Source organism: Semicossyphus pulcher, unplaced genomic scaffold, assembly GCF_022749685.1.
Source record: "Semicossyphus pulcher isolate SPU_LCO1_2020_fin unplaced genomic scaffold, fSemPul1.0.p SCAF_5, whole genome shotgun sequence".
NCBI classification, from domain to species: Eukaryota; Metazoa; Chordata; class Actinopteri; order Labriformes; family Labridae; genus Semicossyphus; species Semicossyphus pulcher.
Window position 1 is genome coordinate 9,636,861 of NW_027211726.1, and position 24,068 is coordinate 9,660,928.

Genomic DNA, 24,068 nt, shown 5'->3' on the forward strand with positions numbered 1-24,068 from the left:
TAGATGCCAATTGTCTCTGTTCCCATTGTCAGTGGAGTATCCTCCTGTCGGTCTTTTTCCTGCTGCGTCACCGTCTGACGTCACAAACGTGAGTTACCGACGGCACATAAAATAGCGCCGGAAAGGGGGCGGAGATTAGCGTGTCGATATGTGTTCCCATCAATGCCGATTGGAGCCGAGGCGATAATTACCCGGGTCTACTGCAGAGTCATTTGACCCGGGTCTGAATGCAGATTGTAACTTTCCCACTAAGCAAAAAAGCAGTGGGTTTTTTAACCAGTTGGAAAGTGGCTTAAGTCCGCTTGGGGTACAGGACTAAGATCCACTAAGATCCACGATACAAAGTCATTGTTGGCTTCTTTTTCAGAAGCTACATTAGTTACAGAAGAAAGGTTATTACTTATATTCTATATGGTGCGTAAGTTGATATATGTTATGTTTGTAATGGCACTAGCGTACAAATGTAAGAAATTATACACACACAAACCTTGATCTTTTTCTCAGACCTTACAAAATATTTCTGGTGCCTAAGCATAACTGAAGTTCAACCATTGAGCAACTTTTCAGGAAATGTTTGGCAGCGTGCTTTATGTCGAAACCTTACTTATTATTGCAAACTTGACTTCTTTATTTTGACAGTTTAATGGTACCTTACATATTTATTATACCTTTATTAGACCTCAGAGCCCTGCACGATGCTTGAGTGATACCTAGATAGTCTGATTTTGAAGCTTAGGGCCACAGACCAAGCTGCTGTATTTGATGCTTCTCAACTTCTCAGGCTCTGAAAGGATTTAAATTAACCAATCTAAGTAGAGAAAATTGATGTCAAGAAGAAATATTTCACCAAAAGAAAGCCGCACTTTGTAATCAAACTCTTTTTAAAGTAGCAGTTCATCATTGTAATCACTTTGCGAAACCTAAAATGTATCTTTACCCTGCTACGAGGTCGTAGATCGTCTTAGATGTTGTCCCTTCACAAAGATGAGGCCCAAACTCTGGTCGCAGGTGCGTCGGGTGATTCTGGTGCTGTTAATGCTGTGAGGGGTGTTAATAAGTGTTAATTTAAAAGGTGAAAATGTGAGTTGATGCTAACGAAAGCAACATTGCTAACAGATAATGCTGTATCAGCAAGTCACACATGGAGGAGTCCAGCTGAGCTTAAGTAAGCTAACAATGTTTTTTGACATAAGGTTAAGATATCTAAAACCAGGGTGTCATATTTGCAGACGCTTGTTATAAACGGGAAATGTAGATTAATTATTATAACAGAGTTTAATCGGAAGTCGGTGGACTGTCACAAAGGGGAAAGCAATGTACCCAATTGCAAAGGGAGAAAAAAAACTTTCCTTTTTAGCCCGGCACTCGAGACCTCAGCAGTAATGACTCTTGGTAACTGAGGAAGACAAAGCTGCGTGGCAGAAAATCCATTAGCGCGTCTGCTGCGAGATAGCAAAGAGACACAGAGGAATGGTGGCTTTTGATACTGCGAGGTCGACTGCTTTGGAGGCATCACAAATAAACGCCTTGTGTTTTCCGTTTTTTCATGGGATGGCACAAGTTATCCCCCGTGTCTGAACGCCGCTGGATGAGTAATATCTGCAACAGTGTGGAGTCTAGCCGTGGTGTGTGAGTGTGTCAGAGTTGGTGTGTGCAGGGTCAGGGACAGAGGGAAAAGGAGGTTAAGGTTTGGGGATTGGACCAGCAAAGGCAGTCACAACACCAGAATATTGATAATTCAGTAGTCTCAGTTTCAAATATAGCATGTGTGTCTGTTAACCGTCTTTTAAAGCCTCCTTTTAGCTTCAGTTATAGACTGGTATAGAGCTATGGGAAAAGAAAGCAGGGGGAAACTTTGCAGTTGTGCTGTATGGCCAGAGCCTTAAAGCCTACACTGAAATATTTATCACAAACATAATAAAATAATGACTAAATTAGCAAAGATAACGTTTTTTTAGAAGTTCATAGTTTATATAAGATTTCAAAAAAAAAAGTAAACCCACTTCAAAAACACAAATAAATTTCTCACAAAAAAGCTTTTGTGAAGGAACAACTTCATTGTCCACGGCAAGAAGCCACTTGTGATTTTAAGAGCCTTTTGAGTTAAAAATATTTACATTTTAAATAATAATAACTTTATTTATATAGCACCTTTAAAAACAAGAGTACACAAAGTGCTTTGACAGCCAAGCAAAGCAAATCATAAAACCAGCAAATCATAAAACCAGCAACTCACACAGAACCAGCAACTCACACATAACCAGCAAATCATAAAACCAACAACTCATAAAACCAGCAAATCACACAAAACCAGCAACTCACACAGAACCACCAAATCATAAAACCAACAACTCATAAAACCAGCAAATCACACAAAACCAGCAACTCACACAGAACCAGCAAATCATAAAACCAGCAACGCACACAAAACCAGCAAATCACACAAAACCAGCAACTCACACAGAACCAGCAAATCATAAAACCAGCAACTTACACAAAACCAGCAAATCACACAAAACCAGCAACTCACACATAACCACCAAATCATAAAACCAGCAACTGACACAAAACCAGCAACTCACACAGAACCAGCAAATCATAAAACCAGCAACTCACACAAAACCAGCAACTCACACATAACCACCAAATCATAAAACCAGCAACTTACACAAAACCAGCAAATCACACAAAACCAGCAACTCACACAAAACCAGCAACTCACACAGAACCAGCAAATCATAAAACCAGCAACTTAGACAAAACCAGCAGCTCACACAGAACCAGCAACTCAGACAAAACCAGCAAATCATTAAACCAGCAACTCACACAAAACCAGCAAATGATAAAATTAGCAACTCACACAAAACCAGCAAAGCGCAAAACCCAACAGGCAATAGGAGAACCCACACAACTAAGACCAAGGGGACGAAGCAGGAAGAAGTAGAAACAGTAAATAAAATAAAATAACTAGAAGAGAAAAAGAAGGGAAATAAAGCAAATAGAAACAAAAGCTGTAAAAGCAATAAAAACAATAGAAAAGCTAAAATCAATAGCAGCAATCAAAGAAATAAAAGCAATGGAAGAGAATAAAACAATAAAAGCAATAACAGGAGACAAAAGATCAATAAAAGCAATAAAAGATGTAAAGGTAAGAATAAAAAGTGAAAGACCCCCCCAAAAAATCCAGTTAGAAAATATATGTTTTAAGCATCAAGCACTTATAAAAGAGTAATCCGCCACTGGTGTCTGTGAGGTTTGTAGTTTAACATGTAGCAGACACGCTAAGGACGACGTCATAACTAATTAATAAGAGGTGAAAAATTGATGCGCAATCCCTAAAGTAGTTTTTTCTATGTTTCTACTCCAATCAAACTTAATAACCTGTCAGACCTAACAGGGTTTATGTGAAAGCTTCAAACGTAGAATATGTACAGCACCAAGGTTCTGCTGGGATAGACGTTGTTCAAGGTTTGATACCATATCAATAACGCAGCAGACGATCAATCTACTGCCGAAGATGCTTGTCTGGCATTTTTTGCTGGAGCCGACTCCCTCCTGGTTCATTTCTAAATATAAATTCCATTTACCAGTTTAGCTGCACTGGGATTCAATGTGTGGAAGTAACTGTTCAATATTTCAGAATTTCATGCCAGCTTCTGCGAACACCAGAAACGACACACTACAGCTTCCTCCTAAAAGTCCTGTCATCAGTCCCAAAGAGAAAGTTCTCATTTTGTCAGTCAAATATCTGCACTTTTAATGTCACTGTACACACAGCAGTGCAGGAACAACAGCATGGCAGGCTGTAAATTCTACAAATGTACTTTCCCACCGAAATTAGCCCGATGATTTTTCAGACCTGGGAAGACCCACTTATAGATGCCGATTGTCTCTTTTCCCATTGCCAGTGAAGTATACTTCTGTCGCTCTCTTCTGCTCCGACGTCACAAACGCGCCCGAAACAGGGTTAGTAAACAGTGAAAACGTTACGGTGGTTAACCCTTTGTTGTATCTATTACTCAATCAGTCTGCTTATTAAACTCAGCGCCGACATATTTTGGAACGATGTTCGAGCGCTGCTTGGATGGAGACAGGTGGAATTTGTAGCTGAGATGACGAGGAGTCGCAGAAGTTACCGACGGATGCATAGCATCACGCCGGAAAGGGGGTGGAGATTAGCGCGTTGACACAGGTTTTGTGGAGATAATTACCCGGGTCTACTGCAGAGTCATTTGACCCGGGTCTGAATGCTGTTTGTAACCTTTCCCTCTTAGCAAAAAATCCAGGTGTTAGCGGTTGTTAGCGGGTTGTTTGACCAATGGGAAAGCGGCTATAGAGTCTCAAAACTCAAAAACAAGACCCTTAAGGTCTTGAATGTTCACAAGGTTTTTACCGGAAGACAAAAAAAACAAACACACCCAGTTTTTAAAACCTGCAAAAACACGAAACAAAGTAGTTTAGTGTTAAGAATTTGTGTCTCTCTAATGCTCTTTTCTTCAGCTAACACACGTGTTAGCCGAGCTGTCGTTAGCTTGTTTGATGATGCTAAAAGGTTAGGATTCCTTTGTTGTCCTTTTTCCAGAGCAGTACTGTATCAGAGGTCTCAGTCTCTACAAAATAAACAGAGCAGGTAATTAAATCCAGTAAAAACACTGAATAAAGTTGTTTAAAGTTAAAATCAGCGTCTCAGACACTCTTTGGAGCAGCTAGCTTGGCTGCGTGACAAACTGTAGCTAACTTTAGCTCACTAGCTAAGGAATGTCAATCCAGTTAAAGTATATTGTAAAAAAAGATGGTGACACTTGAAACACTAAGAAAGTAGTTGCCTTGATGTGTATTAATGTACAGTTGACAGCTAGCGTGCGTGGTGAAACATGAGACTCAAGCAGTTTGTTGTAGCGCTAACAAAAAGGGACCAAGAGTGGAAGTTTCCGGATGAGCAGCCACATCTGATTTGACTGACAAGATTGTGAGTCGTGTTCTGCTTAATCTGTCTCTTTTTGTCCTTCAAAGTTTACTGCTAATTTTGTGCGAGCGCTGTCTGTGCGTACAGTTTTCTACACCTGCCGAAAGGAGTTTTTGTGATAGCTACACTATGTCGCCATCAAGGTGCTGAAAGAGAACGAAACAGAGGGAGAGAGACGGTGATGAATAAGAAAGAAAGATTGGAGGATACAGCTTATCCATCCATCTGCTTCTGAGACTGGGAGGTAGCTTTGTGTGTGTTTGTGTGTGTGTAGGAGAAACAGCTCCTTACATATAACAGCTGCAAGAGAGGATTTAACATCTGGATACACCTTCTCCTTTCTCTTCTTGATTCGTCTCTCTCACACACACACACACACACTAACATTTTCTTTCTCTGCGTGGAGATTACTGAAATGAGAGGAAAGATGGGAGGATGAGGAGGAGAAAAAGATTACAGACGTTGTTGCTTCTGTAACACATCCCCCCCCCCCTCCACTCAAAGATGAGCACTCGTCTCTCCCTCCCTCTCTCGGTTTCTGTCTCTGTGTGTTTAATGTAAGCGGATACTGGAAGACCTCATTCCTCTGCACACTGAAACCTGAACTGTCTATTTAAACTCCTGGCTTTAACTCCGTCTATCTTTCCTATTCCAGAAATCTGCGTCTTGCCTTTTCCCTTTCCATGCCCTCTAATCTTTTAACATTTTTCACTCGCCTCATTCTTTAAATTTTCTTTCGTCCAAATAAAACACAGCAGTCACATGGTTGCTACCCTTCTGCTTCTGCCTCTTGTAGCCCAGCGTCTGACCCATTGCCTGCAGACAGAGCTGTAGTTTTGTGACTCTCTCCTCTAACCCTCCCTGTCTCATGAGTCCCAGAGGCAGAAGCAGCAGCTGGCTACATATGTATATATATTTCTCTCCCTCTGTGTTTTTCTTTTATCCCTTTTTCTGTCCTGTTTTAACCCTGATTCCTCTCGTCTTTTTGTGCTCTTTGTTCTCCCTCTATCCTACTCATTGTCTTAAATACGGACATTGTTTGTGCTCTATTTTGAGGAGCACCTTGTGTAATTATTTGTTGAAAATAGACTTAATTGAACTATATAATTATAGTATTACACTCTATTAATATTGTGGTTTAGGTTAACAGGAAAGCAGCATAACAAATAAATCTATTTTTAGGATTATCCAGGGGTTAGAGGAGGCTATACTCCCTGGAATGGGGTGCTCGTTCCTGGGTAACATAGACAGGAGGCTGGTATGTGAGACTGGAGCCTGCGGGAAGGACTGTGGCAGCAGAGAGTTCACATGAGGTTGAAGGGGACGCGGTCAGGGTTGTAGCCACAAGAATTGGAGGGAGCGAGCAGATTTTTGGATATAAATTCAAAGGGTGTTTAAGAATATACTATTGCAGTGGTTGAGTCGGTGTGCAACGAAGGGTTGGATCGGAGTCTCAGCAGCAAGACAAGAAAGAGAAAAGTTTTTGTTGTTTGGTTTGCACTGAGCTCAAATTAACTTTTAGCAGTTGACAAGGAACCAGCAACAAACTTGAAAGCTGGTATGGATTCAGCCAAAGTTTGTAGAAAATATTGTTAAAGCTGTAGTAATATTTTATTGTGTTTTTTTAAGTATTTTGGTTGCATTCAGTGGAGAGATGAGAGGAAATGTGGGGAGAGAAAGTGGGTCTAACTGGGGACACAGTCTATCTGAACTACTATACTTTAATATCATCAGGTGCTCTGTTATATTTTGATACATGTGAACCATAGACTGTATAAAAAGATGGACGACATGACAGCTCCCTAAAATTGAAGCCAAAACATTTCCAGCACCCTCTGCTGACTGGCTGCAGTTAGGTCATAAAGCCCGCCTCCTCCATGTTAACAGATGGGACATGAGTCAATCTATAAAATCAAAATACACGCCAGATACATTTTTCTCAAACATGGTTTCTGTCAATATAGTTAGTTATTATCATGCTGATTTACGTCCAAGTGTTTATTTTTCTGACAAGTTTACTTTTAATTAGTTATTTGGTGCTGTAAAAAGGATGATTGACAGCTCTGTTGACAAAGGCGGCTCCTGCAGCCAATCTGTTCCGTGTGAGCAGAGTAGAGGAGGAACGACGAGAGGAGACGTAACTAAAACAATCACTACAGTCATTGAAGTTTCCATATCTGTGAACGTTAACCTCAGACCAACACAAGAAGCTGTTCTGCTCTTTAATACGCCAACGGATCTTTGCTGCTTTTTTCGGTAAGTTAAGTGTGTGTGTTTTGGTTAGCGGAGGTGGCTACGGCTGCCGATCTCTACTGCGCAGACTTTGGCTCCAAATGATGTCACCATCGCAAGATCACAGGGGCTATTTTGGCATTACTTTCATGCAATCAGAGCAGATGGAGACCTGCGTCCATCTACAGTCATTGATGTGAATCAAAGAAAATTTCTTTGGCAGCTTTTCACTGTGAAACTTTATGGGAAATAAAGATTATGCATGTGATAAACAGTCATCTTTCATTTCATTAGAGGCAGCAGTGGATCAACAGTATCGGTGAAGCTTATTGCTTTGGCCATGCATTACCAGGGTGTAGACGTGTGTCTGTGCTGACATTACAAGACAGTCCCTGCTGTCATTCAGGTCTTGTTGTGCTCGATGAGGTGGACATGAGAATGAAAAGTATTGACAGTAGCCTGTTAGCGCGGTGGCGGCTAATCCATAACCTCGGTCAACCGCACGCTTGTGTTCTCGAGCCGGAACGAGCGTGCACGCACACACATATGCTGAAGCACACGCGCTCTATTGACACCTGACCTTTTACAGGAAGCAGAGTGGAGATCAACTGACCAGAAGCTGCTGTCAATCAAGGAGCATCCATCCTCCCTCCTTCCATCCGTCGAATCTCTGCTTTCATTCAGTCAGTACATGAGAAATGAGGGAACATAAGAAAGGGAAAAAAGGACGGAGAATATTTTTTTATTGTTTAAGACCATAAAAAACACGCATGAAGGCAGAACAGAGAAATGTTTTAGAGAACCAAGTCAGGGAGAGCAAAGATGAGGGAGCTGACAGGGTCAGAAAGAAGCAGATTTGCTTATCAGACAACACCAAACGCACACACACACACACACGCGCAGTCAGCAGCTCCGAATAGTGCCATCTTAGTAAACATAGCTTTGATGATAGTGGTGTCACACTGAGTCCAATGCCTCGACATGAGAGAAAAAGCCTGCTGTGATGTGTGTGTGTGTGTGTGTGTGTGTGGGTGTGAGAAACTGTGTGGCCTGTGACTCTATTTATGTCTCCCTATGAGGCAGAAATATAAAAAAAATCATAGCAGGATAACGACATCAGGTCTAAATCTGTGTGTGCGAGTGTGCGTCCTGACTACACAATCAACTACTCCCATCCTTCTTCATAGATGGGCTGCATATTGGATGTTAAATATTTAACTATATCCGTCCCCCTGGGACAGCGGGGGATTGGAAGAAGGTGGGAGGAAGTAATGTGTGCATAGACACATCCAGGAATACGCACACACACACACACACAGGGACAAAAATACGCACAGGCACATCACAGAGCGGTGCTGACGTGTACACAATCAGAATCTTTCATCAAAAACAGAAACGCTCAATATGCAATCACGACCGTAGAAATGAGATGTAAATGTATGCAGAGAACCTCTGGAGTCCAAATGTTAAGTACACCATGCTTTTGCAGATTCGACAAGCATAAACAAAAAACAAATACTTGATTAACTGTACAGCTGATTGATTACTGAAACATCATTCAACTCTAATTAAGCAAAAACGACAAATATATGTCGCTTATATCTCATCTAGTGCAGTGGTTCTCAACTAGTGGATCAGGACCCAAACGTGGGTTGCAGAGCTGTTGTCAGTGGGACGCAGATGTGTGCTTGGAGAAAAAAAAGTTGGCAAATAGTCGATGCTGCGCTTTTATTTTGAAGGACATGGGTTTCCTATGATGTGCGTGCAGTGGTAGCGTAGTTTAGTCACACTCATGTATTCACTGACTGGGTAATCCCAGCTACAGTTACATTCTTGAAACTTGATGAGTCTTACAGTAGTTGCATTTATGTGGCTGTTTTTAGCATATTTCTGCAGAGGGAATATTTTCCCCTCATGCACGGCCACCATTTTGCTTGACTATTATACTGTTGCGTTTTGGGAAGTCGACATGCTGTGATGTGACGCTCCGTCTCAGGTCCAAACTGCACAATTTTTTCTTTAAATAAATTGGTTGGTTGAAAAAATCTGAAATTTGGGTCATGATTTATCACTAAGGAGGAGGTGGGTCCGGAGGCGAGACCAGCTGAGAATCACTGATTTAGTAGACATAGATTAACAATTATTTCAATAAAAAGTCTTTTTTGGGGGGGTCATGTGAAAAATGTAACTCAAATATTCACACTTTTACCTCAGTTTTGGTCTCCACCAGCTCCTGAGAAAAACATGTCTCTTTAGCCGCTGAATGCTATGCTAATTTAAACTGGCTAGTTGCTAACTTTGTCTGTCTGCTTTTTAATGCTGAGTAAGCAGTGTACTGTGGCTTTAAGAGCTTTTGTTTTACTGAAAACAATTAAAATGATGCTGACGAGAGTGGAACAAAAACTTGTGTTCTGCAGAACCAAAACAACTGTGATAAAATTCAGTCAATGAGACGTACTGCGTGTTATATACCAGTGCGACCAATGTACCAGTATAAAATATAGAGAGGGGTATTTTATTGTGTTACGGTATTTTACCCAGGCGGTGGCGCTATAATCTAGCTAAAGCTTAGTCAAGGACATGCGGCATCATGTAGCCAGTGCAGCTGCCATCCTCACAACTATCAATGTTACCGTAGACTGAGCTCAACTAGCGGAGCGGTAGTTAGCAGGATTGCAAACTTGACTTGGCGAAAACAGATGGTGAGTGGTAATGTGTGTGTTTTGAACATGTTTCAAATGGAAATAAGTTAAAATAGTGTCGAAATAACTTGTATTTGCTTTGGTTTTTTATAATAAATAGTTATAGAAAACCTTTTTCCCTCTGGGGTACCCCTAAAACAGGCTGATCTTAGATTCCGGTGGGACTTATATTCCAGATTTTACGGTAGCTAAAAGACCCAAAAAGGCTGCATAGAGCTGAGGGGAACTGTGTCGAGTCGAGTCATTCTTCTGGGTGGATTTGCCTATAAGAGTGACCCCTTTCACATACATTCATTGTATCCAGTGTACATATTACAGTATTTATCATAGCAGCGTTAACTGCGCTTGTATCATTGTCAGTGAAAATCTGTATTTTACAATGTTAGATTTAATGGATGGATTTAAAGATGTCGCTTCATCCTCTTGGAAATCGTGATGGCCACTTTTAACCATTATGAAACACTTTTTAACAACTGTACAGTATATTGTATTCTCATAGATGCTAACACCATAATCCACTGTATTCATTGAAATATGCACCCTGACACCATAATCTACCGCTGCATCTCTTTTGTACTGTAATCTAACATAATCCACATCCACACACGGCAGATCTGAGCGCACTGACAATGAGTGCTTACGGATAATGATCATGCAAACTGCCATCCTGTGCACGCGGCATTCATTTAGAAAGCCCGTCATTATACCGTAAGTGCACGTCTACACATGTACATTAGAGCACAAGATACTGTACGCGTGCTTTCCCACATTAACATGCAGGGAAGCTAGTGCGGTACATTCCTCGCCAGGCACAATATGAAATGACATGCATGCAATCATACACACATGAATACACAGTGAGTCATTGTAATTTGGCTGCGTTTACCTAGCAGGCAACCCCCATTACAGACACACTGGCCCAGTTATTCAGTCATACTGGAAGATATTCGGTTGCTATTATGCATTTGACACCAATAAATTAGGTTATTTTCATATTTTAGAGGCTGGAAAATGTGAAATTTAGCACAAAAAAATCCCTTTGATCTTAAAATGTAATAGTGACTGCCCAGTTGATTAATACCTTAATTGTTTCAGCACTCGTGGGCAAAATCCATCCTGTAATACATTCATAAATAGACACAAATTGATGCATAAATGACCCGTAAATCGCATTTGGTTGAATGTACTAATGCAGTAGAAATCTATATGCATAAACGAACCTACACTGCAACTTTAAAGGCAACAAATCCATCCAAACTCATGGGAAAAATGCTGCGACAAAGTGCAGAGAAGAAGAAAATAGGGAGGGAGAGCGAGCAGAAGACAAACACAGCAGGCCTGGTCGTTTGTTTGTGGAAACAAAGAGCTGTTAAATGATTTACTCGCTCCCTGCGTTTAAGTACAGTCCCTCATTAAAGAACAGCAGACTGGCCCTGGCTAGACTGCAGGATTGCACACGGAGAAAGTCGTGCACATGACACACACACGCAAACTACTCCCATGCATGCATAAGCTGACTCCTTGTGCAACGTCACACACACACAAACATGCACGAACGCACGCACACAGCAGGAAGAGAGGAGGAAGTGGGTCAGGGTAACCAGCTCAGTCACACTATGTTTGCAATATTCAAGGGGTCCCACTGTCTTACATTAGGTATTATGCATGCACACACACAAACATATTCAGCACATGCACGCACAGGAAAATATTAATATATTCTCACATCAGCATACTTTTAAATGCCACACACTTGCAGGTAGTTCACTCCCCTTGCTCGAACACAGTCCTGTGAGTAAACACTTTAACATGACTGCAGATGAAGATGCTACCAATACGTTACTCATGCATTACTAAACGAGTGCGTTTACGTAAATCCCGAGCTCAGCACCACATTTGGACACTAAATCCCTCAGATGTACATTGTTTAAATCTCTTTAAGCGTCTCCTGGTGATTCATTTCCAACGTATATCATCGCTCCGCGCTGGAGATTTATATTTCTGCAGATGCACGCTGATCCATACGACGCCCACGCACACACATATATGCACAACAGCGCTGATTGCAAAGCTCTATCAACAGGTGGAGGAATATCAACGGCAGCGTAGCGAACGTCTGACAGGGCCGCCTTTCAGTATACCGACGCCAGCGTTTGTGTATGTGTTTGTGCGTTTGGCTTGTTTTGACACATTCATATTGAGTGTGGGCTCGCACACTGACATCCATTCAGATCTTCGTGTCCAGGGCTGAGAGCAGCGGTGTTAAACGATACCAACATCAGCAGTGAACTCGCAATTTTGTCATCCAGGGAGCAGAGAGAGAGGCCTGTGTCTCGTCACTCACGGAGGGTTAAATAAATGAGGGAGAGAGGGAGAAGATTAATGGCACAGAAGCAGATTTTACTCCAACGTTCCTCCTGCAAATACACAAACACAGAGCTGGATGCTGAGGAGGAGGAGGAGGAGGAAGCAGGAGAAGACGCAGCACAAATAAAGTGGCATATTTGCTATGTTTGTTAGACAACAGTTACTTGTTTACAGATCAAGCAGACACAATACAACGTTAACATTCATTGTTTTCTTGTTTGTCTGGTCACATTTATTCACTGTTCTTTTACCTCAGTTTTGTTCTCCACCAACTTCTGAGGCTTATAACTCGTTAGCCACTTAGTGCTATGCTATTTTCACTAGCGTGTCGCTAACTTTGTTGCCATTTGTGCTGAGTACATTAGTGTACACAAGCTTTTATTTTGCTTAAAACAACTGTAATAATGCTCATGGAATGACCCAAAACATTGAATGCATCATCTGTAACCAAAACAATTAGCTAAAAGATGCTAAAGCAGTGTTCACTGACGCTTACATCATCAGAGAACTTCCACTTTTCTCATGCAGGGAGAAAAACAAAAAAAGTGGCCTGCATCTCGTCTCTCAAGGAGGGTTAGATAAATGACGGAGTGAAGATTAATGGCGGGCATATTTTACTCTGTTGTTCCTTCTGCAAGTAAACAAACACAGAGGGCTGGATGCAGAAATGAGGAGGGAGAAGAGGAGCGAGCAGGATAAGATGCAGCCACCTCCTGCCTACCTACAATAGATGACGGTCAGCACGGCCTCTGTTTGGAGAAGCTAGCCCAAGTACCGACACGGCAGCTAAGCTACGTACTGCTGTGGGCGGGGCTTTGAGCAAAATGTACCTCTAGCTTAAAAGACCCCCTCCAGTGAAAATCAAGTGTTTGCCCTTGTAAACATCTCCATGGCTGGGCCTGTCTGCTTTTAAACTGCAGTGTACCGAGGACAGGCTGAACAACACGTTTTCAGATTGGCAGGCTTTGTGATGTCACAAACCTAAGGAGCCAATCCCGTTAATGGACGGGGTGACGCTATGCATATCATTATGTGCAACCTATGGCAACCACTTCGGCGATGCATGAGCCAGCTTGCAAACTCACTACTGACTACTAACGTTAACGTTACTACTGCTAATTACTACATTGTATGCTAGCTAAGTTTCTACAAGTTGCCACTAAACAATGGCAGAGACGTGTTTTGTTTTCGCAACAGAGGGGGCGGTTGGAAATTTGCATAGTGGGCGGGGCCTATGCAGATTCAGGAGTTTTTAATGAGGGAGAAGGAGGAGATGCCTTGGGAGGATTTTTACAAGGTAATTAAACGTATTTTGCAGAAAAAACATATCAGACACAATTTATTATTTTAAGCAGAGCACTGTCTATGTCTTTAAACTTGACTTGAGCTGGTCTTAAACAAAAAAAAAACAATATCTGTTTAAGTTTGCTCAGTATCTCAAGTAGCGTCTAGACAGCCCTTTTCTTTGGCGCTAGTTTTCCTGAACCGTTAAAGTTCTGTGATCCTCCACATGCCGCGTGCTGCGCTACGCAGATCAGATGATTGGTTCTGAAAGCACCGTGGTGAGCTCATGCTTGGTGCATGCTTGTGTTTTTCAGGAGTCCTGTGAACCATATAGACTTCACAATGTTCTGTATATGGGTTTGGCTACTAGCTGTGGCTATAAAGATCAATGGTCTGTACTCTGGCGGGCTTCTCCAAACAGGGGCTGTAGATAACACACTGTATTATACAACCCCACTTCAAATAGTTCGACCTGTCCCTTTAAAGGAGGAATGGGAGCTGAGGAGGAGCAGAGTGAAGGGGAAGTGCACCTCTCATGTAAGAGCCTGTTTGTTTCCACCATCTGTTTACCTCACTGTGCAGTTCTTCGCCATGAGGCCGTCGCACCGCTCGTCCGTTGCCGCCGCACTCGGCAGATAAAGGCGAGCACTGATGCAGAGCTTTCCATGCGCCTTCTTTCTCGCCGCGCCAGTTTGAAATACGAGCATGAAGTGCCGGAGCTCACACGGTTGACGTATGGCAGCAGCCCGTCGAAGTAGCGCTCTGAAAATTTCTGACTCTGGCTGGAGTTCAGGCTCTCTCGTCTACAGCACAAATCAATAGAGAACAGAGATTAGGGCATATTTACTTCTCAGCTCGGTGATGGATATATTTTCCAACGTACAGTAGCTTCCTGGAGCGGAGCCAACATTTCTGTGGACGGGGGGAAAAAAAACTCTGAAGATTGATTACTGCACATAATCGGAGCCATTATAGCCACAAAAGTCCGGCTTTATTTTATGTGTGACAGACGTTAAATATCATGTATCACAAGGAGCGATTGTCGCAACAGTGGCGGGTGATTTATTGGATTTGATTGTTGGCATCGAGTTATTTCAGATGTTAGGGATGGGGAAACTCTCCTCTGACTTTGATTCTTTATATTACTGGCAAACCACCCCGCTATAAATCTTTATTAATAAGACATGAAATAAATGTCTTTCCATTCTCCCAGAGAAGTCACTACACATGATTCGACCAGACTCACATGGTTCATGAATTTCAAACATCTTTATGATTTTCTTAACAAATACATTGTGCATATTCAAGATGTATGGAAGAGCTGAAGAGATGGATTAGGTTATATCTTACCTATTTTATTATCACCAGGTTGCTTTCCACCTCTGAACTTATGAAGTGAATTGTCTGATTCCTCAATGAAGCGATTCATCTTTGTCCTTGGATGCACACTTGTGAAGTTCTTTCATAATCTATAGCTTTGACTTTCTGTAGCGCTACAGCTCTTCACCTTCTTCACTTTGAGACATCAATGAATCACAAGAGCCATGTGATCTCATACCTGCTTTTCATACACTTTGCTTAAGGTCTTTTCAGGTGTACATGTTCAGAAGTATGGAATAAAGTCAGAGAAATGTGTCATAAGAATAATTTGGCTTTACGGGAAGCCGTTAAATCTCTCATCTCAGCCTTGTGTCTTCATTCCTTTAAGGGTCCTGCATCTTTTTAAACAGTTTTTTTCTGCTTAAAACTTGAAAATAAAATGAAATATATGAATTATTAATTAATTAATTTGCTCTTTTCTTTTCTAGGTTTGATTACCAGGAGCTCCTCCACAACTCCACCTTCTGTTTGGTGCCTCGAGGTCGACGCCTGGGATCCTTTCGCTTCCTAGAGTCACTACAGGTAAATAACAACACTAATCAACACTAATCATTATGGAAGTTTTATTAGCGGTGTTAATTTTGGCAGCTATTTTAGATTTAGTCTTCAGATGAAAATGTTTTTTAGTTTTAGTCACGTTTTAGTCATTTTTACCCTTTATAGTTTTAACTGCATTTTTGGCGCCCCCTGTGGACAAAGCCAGTACTTTGCTGATTTTGTCCTGTACAAGCTTAAGTGGTGATTTTTAACCACAAATCTCATCCTGCTTTCTTTAACAGTCATATCTACTCACTTTAAATTTTGCCCTGGAAAATGTAAACAAAGGCTGCGTGCAGTTAATCGCTTCGTCTGACACCTACCCCCCGCCAGCAGTTTCAGGCAGTAAAAATAACTATATAGAAATAATCAATCTTGTCGCTGATGGTTTGCTTTCGTAGGTCATATATATTTCGTATGCAATCAGAATTCATTTCAGTCTGTTTCATAACCATCAAAAAACTAAAAGGAGCGATCACTGGCTGCCTGCTTCAGTCAAACTGTTTAAATGAGAAGCGATGATGAAAATATAAAATGTTTTAACGGTAAAAACCGACATTGCTGCTACAAATAAGGCAAGAGAGGAATGTGCAGGATGTGCGACTGTAACTGTGCGGCTTCTTTCTGTGGCTTTACACGCGTAACGTTACGTTCCAGAAGTTTCCATATACATGTAACCTCAGCTGAGGGTCTGTATAGCCAGTGCAGAATACGTCAGGAAACAATTAATGTAAGGACGGATGAAAGGACTTTACAGCAAATTGAATCTGTATCAAGCTAACTGAATTAGTTGTGATCCAAAATGTGACGACTTTTTGTCTGGACTAAAATGTTTTGAGTTTTCATCGACTAAAACTAGAAAGGGTAAAAATAACAAAAATGTGACTAAAACTTTTTGTCTTAAGACTAAGACTAAATCTAAAATTGCTGCCCAAATTAACACTGTATCGGAGACATTAGTGCCCCTTTAAAACACTGTGTAACACATCCGTCTATATTTAATGTCATCAAACTACAAGATTTTAAACCAAGTTTTCAGAGGTTTAACCACAACCCTGACCAGCCCTTTAAATCATCTGTTGTATGCTGTACACAATCATTAATGTAAGTTATACTGTGTGTGCTAACAAGTAAAACTCATTTCCTTTCACATTTCCATCTGTGTCATAGATAATAACACAACATCGACACGTAATGTTGATTTATAGTCAGCGTAAAACTGGTGTTGTCCGTCCTGCGTCCTGCCTGAGCCCTTTAGGACTCTCTGAGGCCCACATAAACAAACGGCTTCAATCTCCACATACTACATGCCAACACAGCAGACATCAACAAGTCATTAGCTGCAGCATTTCCCTCCGCACAAACACAACACATTAGAGTGACCAGATTACACTCTTACAGGAAATGGCTCCGATTCAACGAGATCCAGCTCGTATACAGTTCAGTCAGCGAGGAAGTGCGCAGGGAGCAGAATGTTTATGTTCCAGAGCCGTGCTTTATGTGTGTTTTTTTTTTGTTATTGACACCTTAATGGTCACATCTGCAAGTATTTTCCCCCAACCATTGTGTAGTGTTGAGTGCAGAACTCGCCATAAAGGCTTTATTTGCTATTTGTCGGGCCTTTTAAACTAAAACGGGTCCATTAACACACACGGGCGGGTGCAAACACTGGTATTTAAGTCCATCAGTGAAAGTGCAAGCAGGCAAACAATGGAGAAGCGGCGGGCAGGGGAGTGAAAGGACAGTTTGAAGCAGTCAGTGTGCTGTAGTTCTCTCTCTTTGCCACCCAAGTCGGCAGCCTCGCACCGGAGCAGGAAGCAGTAGTGGCTGTTTTTAGATTTGCCAAACACTGAACTCTCTCGCTGCTACAAATGTTCCCTGGCTGCACGGCTCTCTGGGGCTACGTTTGTGTGTGTGTGTGTGTGTGTGTGCTTGAATGGTCCGGAAGCATCCATAGGAGTGGCAGCCTGCCCCACCACCGCTGATGTCTGCTGAATGGACAAATCCACACACACACACACACACACACAACCCACTTGGCTTGGCAGCAGGCAGCAGTCATGGTCCTGTTCTCCTCCTCTTTGCCTTTTCTTTCTTTCTCTCCATCTTCTCCTTTCTTTTTCTTTTCCATTTGAGGCGTTTTTTTGGGAGATTTCTCTGTGTGTATTTTATTTATTTTGGTGCCAGCAAAGCCCACAAAAGCCCTGGCAATTACAAGTTGTGGTAGAAAAACTTACTGCCAGCTTTCCACATACACATTTACTCAAAGCCTCCCCTTCTTTATCTCCCAATGCAAACAAACCAAACACGCAGGCCTTCGCGTTACCCTTCCTGCAGGCGAAAAGAAGGGCAAAATGTTTGAAACTCACCCTCAGAGCGCCTCATCTCTCAGGGAGGAGACTCAGGCTAGCCTAAGGCTGCATTTTCACATTTTTGAGGCCTTGGATTATCACTCTGGGAGTCTGCGTGCGACCTTGTTGTAACCTGGAGGCTGATTCTGACACGTACGCACACATACGAGTGGCCCTATTTGCTCGAGTGTCCTTCAGCAGGTCTATTCTCAGATGAAATGCGGGAGCGCGGAGGCCCCCGGTGGGCCGGAGGGAGCGTTTGATCTCCACCACTTCGGCTCCCACTGCTGCTGTTCTCTGGTGGATTAATTAGAAAAAAAAAAGTGGAGAAATAAATAACGCCAAGACCTATGATGACTCCGGACCAAAGTAAAAGAGGAAGATAGCAGGATTGGATGAGAGTTCAGCGGAGAGACATGGAGAGCGAAGGAGGGCTCGGAAAGCAAAAAAAATAAAGTGGAACAACATCAAACACCTGTCAGTGAACGAGGGGATAAGGCAACTTCAATAAAGCATGATGCCTCCACGTATCAGCCGCTTCCTTCTCATTCTCCTCCCATCCCTCATCCCTCCTTTCTTTCCTTCACTTTACTTCTCTCCCTGCATAAGTCCCCTCAGTAAATGGAGCTAATTAGTACACAAGGATTCAGCCCCGTCAGCCACATCTGTGTTTGAATACATATGAGTGACAGTCTTTTAAGAAACCTCCAGGGCTTCCTGGGAAAAGAGAGACAGGAGTATTAGTCATTGAAGCCGCCATGTACACACTCAGCTGCGTATACATTTACACACAGGAGCATTGATCATCATATCAGCTGGGATATGGCAGTGCCAAGCAGCTGGGAATGGAGGCGTACAGATTGTGTTATATGCATGCAGCTGCAGTATCTCATATTATAAGGTTCACTGCCAAAGGAGAGCAAAGGAGGGGTCCAGTCAGCAGCTGATCACAGATTAAATGGAACTTTTTTGTGTCACTGTCTCTTTAAATACCTTGTGTGTTTGTGTCCAGGCGGCGTGTATCCCAGTGCTGCTGAGTAACGGCTGGGAGCTGCCCTTCTCTGATGTCATACAGTGGAACCAGGCGGTCATTGAGGGAGATGAGAGATTACTACTACAGGTAACACACACAAGCACTTACTCATGCTAATTTACAGGTGCCAACGCACATTTAGGGCTAACTGATAGGCCCAACAGGGAGCCAATACTGTACTTTAAACATTTGAAATAAATTGGGAAAGACCCACAGTGAAACACATTTTTTATTGGTGTATTTAATTTAATTTATTGGCTGTTTTGGGGAACATCTGGAGCCGAGTGCACCAGCTGGGCGTCCGCCTGGGTGTAAGGTTACGTCTGACTTAGAGCTGAAAGTTACGATAGATTTTGCCGGGTGTATCTTTTAGGCCCAGGATGGAGCAGGCGTAAGTTTGGAAAGTCAGACTTAAATCCAAGGTATAACAAATGGTAAAAGTAACAGTCACAAAAACTAAAAGAAAAACACAGTGGCAGCGTGTCCTGTTGTTTTACAGGATAAATAAAAGGGCATTAAAACGAGAGAGTCATCCGTGATCGGACAGCAAGTCGATCGAAAGGTTTTGTTTTGACAGACAAGTCCTGTTTCAATTAACTAAAGAGCTCTCCCCTCAGCTGCAGCATGTGTCGGACAGAAACGCAGCGCTGTCCCCGCCCTGCAGGTGCTGACTGAGCTCAGATTTTGTGCCAGTAGGGCCTTTCAAAACACTGAGGAAGCCATACTTGATTATTTATGTTTCCTCATTTCACTATCCGATCATTTGATTAGAGCAATTAGCGAGTGGAGATGTGTGTTGCTTGGCCACAGTCACCGCTTTTGGAGTGTTCACGTGGACGCGCAGCTACGACCGGAGTCAGTTAGGCTCGGTGCACTCGGTGTAAATTCCAATCAAGAAGTCAGACGTAAGAGATAAGACCTATTTTTATACGCTCAGCTGGTGCACTCGGCTCCAGGTATCTAAAGTAGGCTTAACATTAGAGCAAGACCGATATATTAATTGGCGGATATATATTCAGGCCGATATCGCAGATATCGGTGTATATGTTTTATGATGTGCCCCTATGTACACTTTCTTTACAAACATAAGACGCAGAAATCATTTCTTGACGTGATTTAGAAAAGATGTCAAGCACGCTCCGACTGTATCTTACAACAGTCTCAGCACTGTCTGCACCACAGGTAGCATCAAAGAGTATCAGAGCTAAGCAGACAGTGGTCTGAACTTGAAGTGGTTGACGATGTGTATTAATGTTAAATATTTTTTAAGGTATTTGTTTAAGAAAGCAGCTTTCTGAGTACGTTTACATAATTATATTGGTGAAAAAAATCAGCGCCAGTTCTCATGGAAAATCCAGCCTCAGAATTCACAATATCGGTCGACATATCTGTTTTGGTATCGGTCTCAAAAGTCCAATATCGGTCGGATTCTACCTATCAAACCAATCAAATTTGTTCACTAAAGGGAGGATGAGCAATTTTTAATTTTTTGGGGTTTTTTTTGGCACGTTCCCAAACTACTTCAAAAGTAAGAACCGCATTCAAAATCCCATTTGCAGAGACTAGCCAGGCTCTCAGTTACCTGTATCAAACGGTGTGCTTACAGGCTGGAGCCCTTTGAGATTAAACACCCGTAGGGGCCTTAATCCAGCTTCAGTTCAAAAGCACTCGCTCGCTCATCCTCTGTGTCTGCGTCTCATTTCACACACAAATAAACACAATGAGGGAGCAAAGCCGGCTGGCTTTTAGCTACAACCTTTATCTCTCTCCCCTGCACAAATTACATCATGTCTCCTCTGCATTGATCCGTTTTGATCTCGACCAGTGGAGGACATGAATTGGCATTCAGCTAATGAACAGGAACAAGCCCCCGAAAGCTCAGACGAGAGACATTTTCGAATTTAGACAGGACTTGGATTGAAAGAGGTGGCCTAATCAGCGGCATTTCTGCACACCTACAGAACTCTCACCTGGAAACACAAATATTCAACCAGTCAGTGATCTGAGGCTCCGCGAGGGCACGCGGTTCAAACAGACGGAGGACGGAGCTACAAAGAAGCTGTCCTTCAGATGTGGAAAGGGTAGAGAAAGGGGAAATGTAGCTAAGGGAGGTATGCAAAGAGAAACTCAGAGGTTCAAAGAACAAGGACAGAAAGACAGAGATTTAGCGGCCTGCTGCTTCTTTAACCGGCGCTCATTAGAAAATGTGCTAGCGGGGAAAAGACAAAAAGGCTTAAATGAGTTAACTGCTCACACTTTTCTCTGTTCAACACGGCTTTCTTCCACTTTGATTGAGCCGCTGAGCTTTACTCTCAAAGTGATTAAATCAATTTCGGAGAATCACTTGAAACCCCGCAATGTAGTCCTGACTAATTAAGGTCTAATTGTCTGAACAACAGACCCCAAATCAGCTCTGTGTCAAATGTTTCTTTAAGAGGCCAAATTAAGCAACCACTTGATTCAGTTTACGCAGGTTTGATCTCTTAAATGTCATTTCCTTCTATTTCTCTCTGCGGTCTATTTTAAGAGACTGGCTTTAAAAAACACAAGTGAAGCTCTTTGTTGCTTTTTTCCTCTGTTCTTTTTAATTATTTTCTCCTCATTAGAGCGTGTGGATCTTTTACTCCTCTCATCTCTTGTCCTCAGGTGCCGTCCACGGTGAGAGCAGTGGGGAATGAGAGGGTCCTGGCACTCAGACAGAGGACCCAGATGTTATGGGAAGCCTACTTTTCTTCTGTGGACAAGATAGTCCTCACCACACTGGAGGTCAGCCTCAACTTTAACACACACAACAAGTTTGATTACAGGAAGTAGCACAATAGAATGTATCCAGATGGCCTTGATGTAGTGACGCGCTAACTGTTGGCTACTGTAGTTGGTGACCTTAGCCCCCACCTACTAGCCAGCTGGAAACATGCTGTGTTTTTTCATTTAACCATTTAAATTTCAGTAATAACAATTGTTATTACTAACACAGTTAATTCAGCTGTTGTCTGTCTGTAACTGGTTTCTCTTCCTAACTGAAGACTAAAAATAGATCACTGTACAAAGTTGCAAAATTAAGACGTTCAAATTGCCTGAGTTTCAAAGTAACCCCTTGAAATAGCGTGTGAAATGAACTGGAATAACAGGTTTTCCTGCTATTTGTTTTATTCCAACATAGTTTAAACTTTACACAAGGGCTAGTTGTTGAACTGTTGAGCTGGCAATGCTAACATGCTAGCCTGCCAGATGCATGCTACTCCGTCAAGCTCCTCAAACTTCTTTTTTTTAACCGAGAAAGGCAAAAAAAGCTAACTGTAAGCCAGTTAGCTAGCTTGTTAGCTCTGTTGCTAATGGCTAAAAGGGAAGTTGTACATGATTCAATAGCTTAAGCTGTGTCCCAATCCAGGGGCTGCAGCCTTCGAAGGCTGTTTTTGAAGGCTGCACGTCGAAGGCTGTCCCAATTCGAAGACTCTTTTTGATGCGGCCGACAAATGCGTCCTCCTTTTCCCGGGCCACGAAGGATCCATCGGGTGCATCCTTCGCGGCCCAGCGTATCCCGAGATTCATTGCGCGCCAGTTCAAACGAGATGGCGGACTCTTACGAGGAATACACCATCAAATTATCTTACAAATAAATGGTTAAGTTACGTGACATTAGTATGCAAGCTAGTTAGCCCGCTAGCTACCTGTTGCTAAGCGACAGGAGCGGCGTTTGGTCACGCAAGGGTAACAGCTGGTGACACAAACAGGAAATCCTCCGTAAACAAGACCGACTCATTTAAATTCGGCTTCAACGGTCTACGCAGGCTATGAGTGGCGCATCCTTGGTAGACCGCCTCCTCCGACAGCTGCAGCCTCTGGATTGGAACACAGCTATAGTCTGTCTAAGTTAGCCTTGATAACTGCGAAATGCTAGATGCTAAAATGAGGAATTTTAAATGTCTTACTTAGTCAGTACAACTTTGACCCTTTGTGTCACCACTCCAACTTCTTTCTATCTCCCACAAAAACTAAGGGGAAATGTTGCTCCTGGCCACTAAGTACCGTCTAGAAACCTACGTGAGCCTATGTTTTATAACTCCGAATACTCCCACCATGCAATTCTGTTGAGGAATGTGCAGGAGCATCCAGTGAAAACATCCACAAAAAGCAGCCACTGCTGTAAACACAGGTTTTCTGTTGAGCACGCAGCAGCCATAGTTGCTACCTCTGTGCGGTTTACTGCCTGTGTGCTATCATCAGTCCTCTTTCACAAACTCTTTCCAACAGAGCCTCCACATTTGAATCAAACCACCCTTCTATCATTATGATTATGGGGTTGGATCTTGGCCAACGCTCTGCATTTCTACCCTTTTTTACTATCTCAGCTCTGTGTGGTACTGCAGGTCTAAGGGAACGTTTCAAAGCAGTCCACATCCGATCCGTGTGAAGTCGCACAGAAATCCCCTAATGTATCGGAATTATATGTCATTACATTTCAAATATCAGTCTCAGCATGCTACTTTCTGCCTCGCTGCTCGCTGTTATTAGACTCTGAGAAATGTTTCTTTTTTAAAGCTACAGGTCAGGTTCAGAAAAAAGTGTTCTGCTTCTTTTCCTCGATTCTTCGCAGGTCTATCATCCACGCGTGCTCATGCGTGTATCTTCTCTGTCCGTCTTTTGTTTTTCCCGTCTGGTCTTTGAACAAGCTGAGAGAAAATGTACTTCAAAAGGTAGCTGCTCCAGCTAAGGGAATGTCATTTGAAGGTTAGCCCAAGGGTTAGACGATGCATGAAAAGAAATTGCCTTATATGAGCTGTTTTTGCACAGTATGCCAGTGTCAATTTAGCACATAAAAAACACATAAAACGTGGGGAAACAGCAGATTTAACCCTTCTGATTTCTAGATAAATCACACAGTGAGTGGCGGGCTTGCACACATGTTTATAAAAGGCAAGTATGGCAGCCCCTAGTGTTGTCTCTGCTGGGGATTTATGCTAGAGATAATAAAGGAGAGGTTCTGGAGGTTGGTGATAAGCTGCTTATATACATACAGCATCCAGAGGGGAACCTCTCCCCATGGGAGACAGATGTGCAGTCAGCCTGGGGTCAGAGCGACAGAGGGCTTCAGAGGGGAGGCCGGTGTTAATGCTGCGTGGACACCTCCTGTTGGTGCACAATGGGAAGTACACAAACCATATCATTAGAGCTGTAATACGCAAACACAAGTGTGTCAGCTCTTGAATGGCAGA

The 24,068-nt window shown here is 42.5% G+C and overlaps 1 protein-coding gene across 3 annotated transcripts in view; it reads left to right on the forward strand.

Annotated features, from left to right (window-relative positions):
* Positions 1-24,068, forward strand: part of ext1c (exostoses (multiple) 1c) — a 104,216-nt gene that overhangs the window by 72,660 nt on the left and 7,488 nt on the right. For all 3 annotated transcript variants that reach the window (XM_069681012.1, XM_069681014.1, XM_069681013.1), the window contains exons 3-5: positions 15,360-15,453; positions 18,832-18,939; positions 21,499-21,618. In XM_069681012.1, coding sequence (XP_069537113.1) covers positions 15,360-15,453; positions 18,832-18,939; positions 21,499-21,618 — 322 coding nt within the window. The remainder of the gene's footprint in view (positions 1-15,359; positions 15,454-18,831; positions 18,940-21,498; positions 21,619-24,068) is intronic.